The 13422-nt window shown below is 43.6% G+C and overlaps 1 protein-coding gene across 1 annotated transcript in view; it reads right to left on the reverse strand.

Annotated features, from left to right (window-relative positions):
- Positions 1-13422, reverse strand: part of map7d2 (MAP7 domain containing 2) — a 90709-nt gene that overhangs the window by 33278 nt on the left and 44009 nt on the right. Inside the window, exons 7-8 of the mRNA XM_033033510.1 lie at positions 8459-8583; positions 3653-3772 (exon numbers count right to left, since the gene is read on the reverse strand). Coding sequence (XP_032889401.1) covers positions 3653-3772; positions 8459-8583 — 245 coding nt within the window. The remainder of the gene's footprint in view (positions 1-3652; positions 3773-8458; positions 8584-13422) is intronic.

Genomic DNA, 13422 nt, shown 5'->3' on the forward strand with positions numbered 1-13422 from the left:
CATTTAAAACAAAACTGCAAATGCTGGAAATCTGAAATGCTGGGGATATTCTACGACTCAGACAAAGTCTGTGGAGAGAACCAAGTATCTGATGAAAGGTCATTGATCTGAAATATCTCTCCACAGACACCGCCTGATGCAATGCATTTTCTGCTTTTATATATCAAAAAAATGGTTTAACACGTGCACAGTATATTCATGATTGAAAATTCCAAATTCAAAAGCAGCATTTAAACATAGATTCCAATGTTGACTAATTGTTAAAGAATAACCTGGTAAACTATGTTTATATGTAGCTTTGAATGTTTGACAGTGTTTGTTCGAAATTATTATTTTACACAGAGGAGTTTCCAATTTTGCCATCACCACTGTAACTTTAGAAGTGTGTTCAGTTCTGGTAATGCCAGGTGAATAAAATCCTAAAGGAACAGCGACAGGCTGGGGAATTGGCTACTTCCTTGTGAAAGAACCAATGTACTAACAACAATTAGGCAGCAAAAGCATGTTATATCATAGAATACACTCCAGTATCCCCAGGAATTCTTCAGAGTATAACCAGGCTGCCATTAAGCCAACTTGCACACAAGAAGAAGTGATCAGAAGCACTTTAACTCAATTTTCAGCCAGTGAGTTCAACTTCTAAATCTAGTCACTCCATTACGAGGATGTGGAAGATTTAGAGAGGGTGGGATGAGGTTAATCAGAATAGTACCTGGATCAAAGACTTTTATCTATAAGGATTGGGAAAACTTGGGCTGGTTTCTCTGGAGCTCCAGAAGCTGAGGGGAGACCTGATAGTAATATATAAAATTAGGAGAGGCACAGATTGGATAGGCAGTCAGAGCCTTTCTCACAGCGCACACGCACGCACACACGCACGCGCACACCCTTTTGCCAATTAACACAGCTACCAATGTAATCAGCCATTGGATAAGTCAGTCAATGCAGCAGAGTTTCGGAAGAGTCTGGTCATCATCTTCTAAAGCTATTGAAAAATAACAGTACAAAATATAACCTCAATCTATTTTTAAATTATTGTCTAATTTTCAAAATAGACTAAAGAAAGAGCATAACTCCTTGGGAAATGTGATACATTTTATATTCTAGCAATGCACTTTCCTTCAGTTCATTATAGTCAAAGATATGATTCAGAAATGTATTGCCAAACTCAGGTAGGCGGAACTATCAGGAAGCAGGTCAATTTAGTATTAGAATATACTAAACAGATTAGTGGCTTAATGTTATCCTGAAAATGTATTTAATTTTGATATTTGATGCTTTGACCTTACCTTTGGATGTTACAATTACAGTTACTGACAAAAATTGTGTGCGTTTTATGCAAATCCATTGGTCCGATTGTGCAGAGGGGAAATTTGTGACTGAAATGGACATAGAAATGCATGTGGAAACTATTGGCAGAAATGATCAAACAACAGAAAGTAACACACAAAGTGCTGGAGGAACTCAGTGGGTCAAACTACATCCGGGGGGAAATGAACAAGTGCTGTTTGGGATTGGGATGCTTCTTTAGACCTTCAATCAAATTGAAGGTTTTGGAAAAGGAATTTGGATATGAGGTGTGAAGAATTTGGTAACAGGTATATAAAAGATGCATATTCCCATTAAAATTGTGAGTTGATACAGTAACTCAAATTACAAAGGTCATGGAAACACAGCCTGATGTTGATGGCATTAAAGGAAATAAAATGCTCCATTGTGATGTGTATGGCATATTCTGCTAATATTGTAAATAAAAATAACTGCAGATGCAAGAAATCTGAAATTAATCCTGAAATCCCCTGCGGGGAACATGCAGCAGGTCTGTGGCTGGTAACCCAGCGGATGCAGCCAAACCTGCTGAGCATTTCCATCAGTTTCTCTTTTTCATCACTGCTAATATCGTACTGCAATTAGAGCTAAACTCTACATAAAAAGTAACTTGATCTAGATGATCTGATTAACTGCAATTAATAAAATTAAATTCATTTGCAAATGTTGGGCATTCTTGAAATCAGTGCAAATTGGAAAACCAGCTTGAAGCTTGACAGTAAATTGTTACCACAGAGGATAGGAAGAGTAGCCAGCAGCAAAGCATAGAAAGAAGCAGTAATAGACAGGATAGAAGGTATATGGAGATCACTTCACAATGGTGACTTGCTCTGCTTTTCAATTCACCACTGAAAGTGACCTCTGTCATGCAGAATTTCTACAACTGAGTATTCACTGGCTAAGCATCATTGGACAATTACCCCCTCAAATAACTATCCATCTGTCTCCTTCATGATTCACTGTAGCATTGAGAAAAATATTGTGGTACAGGGATTGTTTCATGGAAACCTTTCCTTAAAACTGAAAATTGCTGGTCATTTTTGGTATAAAGGAAAAACAAGGAGGATATAATTAATATCAGGGGAAGACAGTGAGATCAACTTTACCAGGTCTGCCCAAGCCGTGCAATGCTGGGCGTCCAAAGCAGTCACGTAACCTGGTGTGCACTGACCATGCAAGATCCCATTTTAAAGTTGAAACATTGAAACATATGTTGTATAATAATGGAATAGCAGAGGATTCAGTCATGTTTAGGAGGAACGTGTTTGGAACTTTTGTCTGTCCATGTAGAATTGGGCAGCGTAAGGAATCATATTTGGGACTCTTCAACAAAGAGTCATTAAAATCTGCCCCATTGGTTTCTTTAGGCCAATGTTCAAGTTCTCAAAATTGTCCTGGTTCTCTATTCTTAGTACTTTGGAGGGGATGATCAGCCATGATCGTATTGAATGGCGGTGCTGGCTCGAAGCACCGAATGGCCTGCTCCTGCACCATTTGTCTATTGAAAGCAGAAGATGGACAGGAATATAGGAAGGTGGGCCTTTCTCTGACCCCAAACAAACCAGACACAGCTGGCTGGGGGTCCGGGTGGATAAGCTCTTTATTAGACCCCTTTTCATCAGGGACAAGAAATAATCAAACTGTTTGATTAAACTTGACCTCCATCAGAAGGGCAGATAAGATCTGCTGCTTCAAAGCTACCACACGGCAGATCAATCAACCATCACTGCACACGTGTCTAGCAGCTCACCTACGTATTGCTGCTGAGGTGAATACCTCATGGAAACAGTTGGCAGAACAAAGGAACAACAATCCATTTACATCACGGGCTTCTCTAAACCATTGGACAGGCTCCAGGTGACAAAAGCTGGATGTAATGTCTGTGGGGCTTCCAGAAACTTGCATTCATTTGTGAAGGGATCATTATTGAGCACATCTGGGCAGTGCTTTCAATCTCTGGATTGATTAGTGGATACAGCCCAATGAGGGCTCCATTTCACCAGACGTGCTCAAGGGCCACATGAACTTAACCTCACACCCATTTCTTGTTTCATACCAATGCTACAGATCATCAGGAAGAAAAGATGCATTGCCCCTATCTGGTTTTGAACCTTGCAAATAGCCTGTTGACACGGGCAGACTAACCTGGATCAACGTGACCTCACCTGGTTCCAAGATGAGAGTTAGGGAACAGCGTTGGTTTGTGTCCCACCCGAGGTTTGTGTGTCCTAAACCCATCCATTGTGCTTGATGAATACTTTCAAATTATTTCAACTTATAAACAGATATTTTCTTCTCGTTTTGTTTTCTGTTATTACAATACCATGCCAGAGCTTTGGGAATCCAGTAATACCATCTCAGCTCTCCCGCCATCTCCAGGCCTTCCCTGCTTCTTTCGGCTTGCCCCAGGCACTTTGTTCCTTTGAGGCCTGCTCCAGACTCCCTATACAAGTAGGTAGTGACTTAACTATAACAGGAAAACTACTCCACATGCTATGTATTTGGCTTAATGGAGTTGTCTTTTAATGTACATATAAATGAATACAACTAAATTACCTTTAAGTAAAAACCCATTGTACAAAAGTAGTTGCCTGTTTCCACCACTCCCAGGAAATTCTCCACAGTGATCTACTGTCTGTGGCTGTGGGTTCAATACCAGGTACTACCTTCCAGACCTAAGGTTAAACCTTGGTCTGCTCCCTTGGGTACACAGAAACATTTCCACTCACTGGAGTGGATTTGTGCAGATGTGTTCTCCCCCGTGTCTAGATTGTTATCAATCCATCACCTAACATGAATTAAATAGATTATCTGGTCTTTCATTCAAACCAGCAATCTAGTATGTGCAATGGGTTTAACACTGACATTCCCAATGGTGGGGTAAGAAGATTAACAATCAAAGAATGCTGGAAACACTCAACAGATCAGTCACCATCTGTGGAGAGAGAATCAAAGCTAACAGTTCAGAGAAAAGGTCAAGTCAAGTGAGTTTATTGTCATGTGTCCCAGACAGGACAATGAAATTCTTGCTTTGCTTCAGCACAACAGAACATAGTAGGCATTGAGTACAAAACAGATCAGTGTGCCCATATACCATTATATGCGTAAATACACACATGAATAAATAAACTGATAAAGTGCAAATAACAGATAATGGGCTATTAATGTTCAGAGTTTAGTCCGAGCAAAGTTTAATAGTCTGATGGCTGTGGGGAAGTAGCTATTCCTGAACCTGGTCGTTGCAGTCTTTAGGCTCCTGTACCTTCTACCTGAAGATTGCAGGGAGATGAGTGTATGGCCAGGATGGTATGGGTCCTTGATGATACTGTTAGCCTTTTTGAGGCAGCGACTGCGATAGATCCCCTCGATGGTAGGGAGGTCAGAGTCGATGATGGACTGGGCAGTGTTTATTACTTTTTGTAGTCTTTTCCTCTCCAGGGCGCTCAAGTTGCCGAACCAAGCCACGATGCAACCGGTCAGCATGCTCTCTACTGTGCACCTGTGGACGTTAGAGAGTCCTCCTTGACATACAGATTGGAGATTGACTCTCCATAATCTTCTCAGGAAGTAGAGGAGCTGATGTGCTTTCTTAATAATTGCATCAGTGTTCTCGGACCAGGAAAGATCTTCAGAGATGTGCACGCCCAGGAATTTGAAGCTCTTGACCCTTTCAACCATTGACCCGTTGATATAAACAGGACTGTGGGTCCCCATCCTACTCCTTCCAAAGTCCACAATCAATTCCTCTGTGCTGGCACCATATGGACAGTCGCTTAATCTCTCTTCTATACTCTGACTCATCCCCATCAGTGATACGTCCCACAACAGTGGTGTCGTCAGCAAACTTGATGATGGAGTTCGCACTATGACCGGTTACGCAGTCATGAGTATAGAGTGAGTACAGCAGGGGGCTGAGCATGCAGCCTTGAGGTGCTCCCGTGCTGATTGTTATTGAGTCTGACACATTTCCACCAATACAAACAGACTGTGGTCTATGAATGAGGAAGTCGAGGATCCAATAGCAGAGTGATGCGCAGAGACCCAGTTCTGCGAGTTTGGTAACCAGCTTGGAGGGGATGATTGAATTAAATGCTGAGCTGTAATCATTGAATAACAGCCTGACATATGAGTTTTTGTTGTCCAAGTGGTCCAGAGCGGAGTGGAGGGCCAGCGAGATCGCATCCACCGTTGATCTGTTGTAGCGGTAAGCGAACTGCAGTGGGTCCAGGTTTTTGTCGAGGTAGGAGTTGATTTCCATGATCAACCTCTCAAAGCACTTCATCACCACAGGCGTTAATGTCACTGGTCGATAGTCATTGAGGCACGTCACCTTACTCTTCTTGGGCACTGGTATAATTTGATGCCCTTTTGAAGCAGCCATCTTGAGTTAACCTGAAATGTTAACTTTGTTTCTCTCTCCATAGATGCAGTCTGACATTTAAACTCTACGCTTTAGAGATACAACACGGAACCAGCCACTTCGGCCATCCGCACCGACCAGCGAATACCCCATACACTAGCACTATCCTATACACTTTTTTAAATTTACAATTTTACCGAAGCCAATTAACCTACAAACCTGTACGTCTTTGGAGTGTGGGAAGAAACCAGAGCACATGAAAACCCACACGGTCACAGGGAGAATGTACAAACTGCATACAGAAAGCACCCATAGTCAGGATCGAACCCGTGTCTCTAGCACTGTAAGGCAGCAACATTGCTGCTGTGCCACTGTCCCACCTGCTGAGTGTTTCCAGCATTTTCATTCTGGAGTTGAAGTGCAGACATACCCTCACTGCACAGACAACCATGTGACTTATTGTCACCAACCAGCTTTTTGTGTCTATCTTCGGTTTAAACAAGCATCTGCAGTTCCTTCCTACACATGCAACTTATTAATGTTAGGAGACAGATAAAGACTGATCAGGATACTTAGGGAACCTCCCTCCTTATTTTCAAAAAGTGTCTGGATGATCCCTTTAACTTGGTAGCACTAACAATATTTAAACATGAGTCTTGATCCATTTAAAGAAGTACAAACAGATAAACTGTTCAGCATTACCAACTGAACACCGAGGTGTCAGATGCTGGATGGCAGAGAATGCATCATGCGAACAGTAACATTGGGTTGCTCCTCATTGGGACACATCACCTGTCCCACTACCAGCACACATACCTGGACACACCACAGCTTGCCACTCCATGTCTCAGTGTCCAGTGCTTAAGCCAGGGGCAGCATCATTCCCCCTTCTGCTTCTCTGGGGGATTTGAGGTGGAGTGTGAGGACTGTGCTGGAGCAGATCAGGGCAAAAGACCAACGGGTCTCCAGTGGAATGGGAAGGAGTGTGCATGGGGGAAAAGTGAACACTTCTCCTAGTGTTCCCTGCAACTTCAAAATAATTTTAATTTTCTTTTAACATATAAATGTTTTTAGTGTGATAAATGTTTAAAAAAAACATTTCAACGATATTTTTTAATAAAAATGAGGTCCAGAATGTCTGCAAAGAGCAGCAACACTTCAAGTCCCCGACAAATGGCACCTTTGATTGAACACTGTTGAGCCTGGGGGTGGGGCCCAAACCTTGGGAAAGGACCCCCTCCCCCACATGCGGAAGAGCCCCTGCGGCAAGGACACCACACGCCAAGGGCACTCTGAGGTTAGAATCCCCCACGCCAAGGATCCCTTATGAGAACCACCTCTGCTGAGGACCACCTCTGCCGAGGACCACCCCTGCCGAGGACCACCCCTGCCGAGGACCACCCCTGCCGAGGACCACCCCTGCCGAGGACAACCCCTGCCGAGGAAACCCTGTAGAGACACCCACTGGTTCCAGAACCTTCATACACCAATATCTTTTGTTCTGAGACCCCTTCTTCTAATTTCTCTCCTTCTGGGTGAGGTTAGGAAACACTCTACATGCAGAGAGAGTCTTCTAGAAATAGCATTAAGGCTATCTGTTAATTTTACATTTGAAATTGACAGATTTTGAACATTTAGATGAGGAATAAGGGAAAAGATGTGTAACTACGAAACAGCTCAACTCCAATCTCAGTGAATGTTAGAAAATATTGAAGGAATTCAATGAAGTTAAGGAATGCAATGTTTTGGATTCCTAAACAAATTTCATGTTTTAAAGGTCAAAATAAATGTATAGGTTTTCAGTCTAATTTCAATTCAATACAAATGTTACAACATTCGATATGCCGTGTTGAAGTTATTTTATAACCAGAGGCTTCAATAGAAACACTGATCTTGGGATCCTGATCCTGCCATGGCCGGGTGGCACCAGCAAATGACTGCCTCGCCAACAGTCTGTCTGTCCCATCCTTCTTTTGTTGTTTGTTTGTATGTGTTTAATGTATTAGTGTCCTTCTTTAGCTTGTTTTATGTGGGAGGTGGAGGGGGGGGGGGGGGGGTGGTGAGTTGGAGGAACTTTTTTCTTACCTCTCTTACCTCGACAGAGATGCAATCTTTTTCCGTAACATCGAGGAGTTGGCGGCCTTTGCTAGAGCCCGACTTCGGGAGCTCCACCGCGGGAGCCTGCAGATTTACCGTTGTGGACCCCACGGTCCCTTTGCCAGGGATCGACCTCTGAGCTCCAACCGCGGGAGCCTGCGGAATTTAACATCGTGGAGCTCGCGGTCTCTGGTTAGAGATTGACTTCGGGAGCTCCAATCCACAGGAGCTTCGACCGCCCCGACGCGGGAGCTTCGACCGCCCCGACGCGGGAGCTTCGATCGTCCCGACGCGAGAGCTGACTGCAAATGGTTCGACTGCCCCGACCGTGAGAGAATAGTGAGGGAAGAAGGTTAGACTTTATTGCCTTCCATCACAGTGAGGAATGTGGGGAATCCGCTGTGGTGGATATTTATGTTAATTTTTATGTAGTTGCGTGTCTTGCTTTTTTTTTTTTAGTATGGCTGTATGGTAATTCAGATTTCACTGTACCTTAATTGGTACATGTGACAATAAACTGACCTTGAAACCTTGACCTTGAAGCAACAGGGGCACTGACCAAATTAATTCAATAAGAAAAAACATGAAAAGGTGAAATCATGATATTTTGACAGAACACCAACATTATTTACTCTTCAAACGTATTGTTAGTATTTTAACTCTTTTCACTACCTGCTGAGTTTCCGTCACTGGACTCCCTTTGGTTTCTCCTGGCAAGGTAGAAGCGGTTGCTGCACTCTGTCTGTCTCCACTTGGACTTGTAGGTTTGGAAGGACTCTTGAGGGGACTACCTAAGTCTATACAAGGGCAGACAGAGAACATTGAAGAGTTAAAGCTTCACACCATAGAGAAAACAATTATATGGAATGAGAAGGAATAAAAGATGAAGATACACAGGAGAAAATGGTTACTGCATGATGAAGACTGGGAAGCGATCTTCCCACCATAACCGTCTGCATCGATCACGTGATCCTTTGCTGCTGTTCCAGCAAATTAATCTTGCTAGGCCATGTATGTGGGATTGTAAAATTCCTGCTTCATGAGGTATAAATGTTGTAGTGATACCAGAAGAGAGAGGTTGCACAGCTCAGGAAAAGCAGATGAAACTGGAGCTCTTTGCAAGCTGTGACACAGGCAGAGGTTTTTAAGTTATGGAAGGATTGATTATGAAGAAGGCATCTCCACAGGTGGGGATGTCAATTATTTCTGGGAATCTCAAAATCCAACATGAAAATTGGAAGATGCTTTGCTGTTCAAAATGTGGAACACTTTGTAGTAGTTGATGTGATTAGCATGTATACATTTAAATCAAATCTAGGCAAACACATGGGAAGGGAAGTAATTGAAAGAAACAATGATAGATATGGATGTGGTACTGAAACATTGGTGTGGGTTTACTGAGCCAAAAAGGCTTTTTCTGTAATGCACGCACAATGTACTCTACCTGGCAAATGTACCTGGCAATTCTGTACAGAACTTTCAAACTTTCCCACACCGGCCAACATGTCCCAGCTACACAAGTCCCACCTGCCCGGGTTTGGTCCATATCTCTCCGTGTACCTGTCTAACTGCTTCTTAAATGTTGGGATAGTCCTTGCCTTAACTATCTCCTCTGGCAGCATGTTCCATACACCCACCACCCTTTGTGTGCAAAAGTTACCCTTTAGACTCCTATTCAAACTTTTCCCCTTCACCTTAAACCTATGTCCTCTGAGCAAGAGACTCTGTGCATCTACCCGATCTATTCCTCTCATGATTTTATACACCTCTAAAAGATCACCCCTCATCCTCCTGCTCTCCAATGAATAGAGTCCCAGCCTACTCAACCTCTCCCTACAGCTCAGACCCTCCAGTCCAGGCAACATTCTCGTAAATCATCTCTTTACCTTTTCCAGCTTGAGAACATCTTTCCAAAAGCATGGTGCCCAGAACTAAACACAATACTCCAAATGTGGCCTCACCAACATCTTATACAACTGCAACGTGACCTCCCAACTTCTACACTCAATACTCTGATGAAGGCCAACGTGCCAAAAGACTTTCTGACCACCCAATCTACCTGTAACTCCACCTTCAAGGAACTATGCACTTGCACTTCTAGATCCCTCTGCTCCACAACACTCCCCAGAGCCCTATCAGTCACTGTGTAGGTCCACCCATGTTAGACTTCCCAAAATGCAACACCTCACATTTCTCTGTATTAAATTCCATCAACCATTCTCAGCCCATCTGGCCAATCGATCAAGATCCTGCTCCAATTTTTCACAACCATCATCACTATCTGCAAAACCGCCCACTTTTGTACCATCAGCAAACTTGCTAATCTTGCCATGTATGTTCTCATCCAAATCATTGATATAGATGACAAACAGTAAAGGGCCCATCACTGAACCCTGAGGCACACCACTAGTCACAGGCCTCCAGTCCAAGTAGCAGCCTTCCATCATCACTCTCTGCTTCCTTCCATGAATCCAATGCAGAGCCTTGTCAAATGCCTTACTGAAATCCCTGTGTACAACATCTACAGTCCAGTCCTCATCGACCTTTTTGGTTGCGCCTTCCAAAAACTCAATCAGATTTGTGAGACACAACCTCCCATGTCCAAAACCATGCTGACTATCCCTAATCAGCCCTTGTCAATCTACATCAGGAGTCGGCAACCTTGTTCTGCATAGGGGTCAGGACGCATGTCTGTGAGAGGATGGCTGGCATCAAATCACGTGTTCACATACATCCCGTACCTGGCGTACCTACGGACCATTGCCTTGGCTCTGTCCTGAAGGCGGTGGCTCAAATACTCACACTCACTCGTCCCCAGCCTATTGATAACCCCGATCCCGACAGTGAAGCCCAGACACAGAAGGTGCGCGCCCGTGCCGGCGGCTTTGCGCAGGATGCGGTACAGTCAGAGCTCGGCGCTCGGCCGCTCACGGCGGCTCCGCAATTGCGGCTGCCAGCGCAGTCATCCTTGCGTCACCGCGCCTGGGCATTGTGGCCTCGTGAGGTCCCGCAGATGAAAGAAGTCTGCGGGCCGGATGATTATAGAAAAAAAATACGCCTGCGGGCCGGATGATTTCGGGTATGGGCCGCATTCTGCCCGGGGGCAGTAGATTGCTGACCCCTGGTCTAAATGCATGTATATTCTATCCCTCAGAATATTCTCTAGTAACTTTCCAACTACAGATATTAAGCTCACTGGCCTATAGTTCCAAGCATTTCCCCTGTAGCCCTTCTAGCCACCCTCCGGTCTTCCGGCACCTCCTGTATTTAAAGACGACTCGTAAATTTCAACCAGGACTCCGGCAATTTCCTCCCTGGTTTCCTTCAATGTTCTCAGATATATCTGATCAGGCCCTGGAGATTTGTCTACCTTCAAACACAATAGTACCTTCAGCACCTCTTTGACCATAACACTGACTGCCCCAAGTTTCTCCATCCTCCTGACTTTCTCCTCAGTAAATACAGAGGCCCTTGCCCATCTCATTGTGACTCCACACAGAGTTGACTACTTTGATTCCTGAGGGGTCCCACTCTCCCTCTAGTTACGCTTTTCCCCCTTATAAAAACATAGAAAATAGGTGCAGGAGTAGGCCATTTGGCCCTTCGAACCTGCACCATCATTCAATATGATCATGGCTGATCATCCAACTCAGTATCCTGTACCTGCCTTCTCTCCATACCCCCTGATCCCTTTAGCCACAAGGGCCACATCTAAACCCCTCTTAAATATAGCCAATTAACTGGCCTCAACTACTTTCTGTGGCAGAGAATTCCACAGATTCACCACTCTCTGTGTGGTGAAACTGTCATCCGCATTATGTATTTATAAAATCTCTTGGGATTGTCCTTAATGCAATCTGCCAGAGCTATCTCCTGGCCCCCATTTTGCCCTTCGATTTTCCTTTTTTACTTTGCTGAAGTATTTTCAACTCATTCAGTTCTTCCCTCCCTTCGCAAATCTACTTTCTTTGTAGATCGATTGAAGGAGACCATGTGCCAGTTTCATTGGTAGGTCAGCGGTGGAGAGAATTAGCAGCTTCAAATCCCTACAAATTTAAATCTCAGATGACTTGCCCAGAGCCCAGCCTATAGTTGTAACATGAAGCAGATCTGTCAGTGCCTTAATTTTTCTCAGATGTTACAATGATTCAGCATCTCACCAAAAACTCTAACAAACCTTTACATATATACTGTGGAAAGTATCTGACTCGTTGCATCAGGGCCTGGTACAGAAATTCCTGGATACAGGAATGTAAAAGGCTACAGAGAGCGGTGCATTCAGCTGGTCTGTCACGGGCACAGCCCTCCCCACCATCAAAAGCATTTATATGGGGTGTCACCTCAATAAAACATAATCTATCATCAAAGGTCCCTACCATATGAGTTATATCTTGTTCTCACTGCTACCTATGTGAGGGAATTACCATTAAGCGATCACATTGAGAGTGACCAAGAGTGGCTGCCCCGGGACAATATTATCTTCCAAAATGATCCATGTGGAACTCAGTGCATAAGGGGGTCTCCAGCCTGGAAGTGTCCACAATTTCCAGCGAGGTCCTGAATGACCCACAATTGTCCTTTGGCAATTTTTTGTGACATTAAAAAATATAATTTATTGCATAATCACCAAATAATAACCCCAGAATTATGCCACTGAATTTGCAGCCCTACATCTTGTATTAACAAATATCCTCGACTCATTTAGTTTCTGTACATTCAAGTGATAGTGATTCTGCAATTGCTAACACATCCATATAAAAAGGAAAGGGAAACAACCCAGTCTCCTTGGAAAATGTTCTCATGGACCTTCTTTGCTCTACCAATCAAATAAACTCCCTGGCAAGTAATATTCTCCAAGTATCCAAAGACACATCTTTTAATCAAATGCATTTTAATTGTATAACTGGATAATAGTTTTCAATTGATTTTTCGACTACAGAAAAGAATAAGGCAACATCTGAAATACTACAACTTAAAAGTACGCTTTGGAAAAATAACATTCAACTTTTACATTTGACCTTTTTAAACCTTTGTCATTAACCTGAACAAATTCTTAGATCAATCTGGAAAAAGAATTACAACTGCGAGTGGAAGAAAGATATGCGAGTGGTCAACAAATGGCTGATAATACCATGTCCCATGAGGATGCAGAGCAAGTAGTGAGCTGGCAGACTGGGGAGAATGAAGCAAAGAATGAAAAAGCATGGGTCATTGAAGGGCACAAATCAATAAAATCAACAAACTTTCCAATTCTGTTTCATTAAGCAGTAAGTTAATGAGAAAGCAATCAATGAATAGCACGAATGAGGGCAGTTAAAAAAATGAGGGGGGAAAAAAAACCGAAACATGTTGGGACGGTGAGCTGCAGAATGCAGCAGTTTCTGTGAATCAGATAGACAAGAGAATGCTGGAACTAGCCAGCAGGTCAGGCGGCATCTGTGGAGAGAGAAAGCCAAGTTAACGTTACAAGTGTTTAAGAAGGAACTGCAGATGCTGGAAAATCGAAGGTACACAAAAATGCTGGAGAAACTCAGCGGGTGCAGCAGCATCTATGGAGCGAAGGAAATAGGCGTTTCGGGCCGAAACGTTGCCTATTTCCTTCGCTCCATTGATGCTGCTGCACCCGCTGAGTTTCT

This window comes from Amblyraja radiata, chromosome 14 (genome assembly GCF_010909765.2).
Source record: "Amblyraja radiata isolate CabotCenter1 chromosome 14, sAmbRad1.1.pri, whole genome shotgun sequence".
Classification (NCBI taxonomy): Eukaryota; Metazoa; Chordata; class Chondrichthyes; order Rajiformes; family Rajidae; genus Amblyraja; species Amblyraja radiata.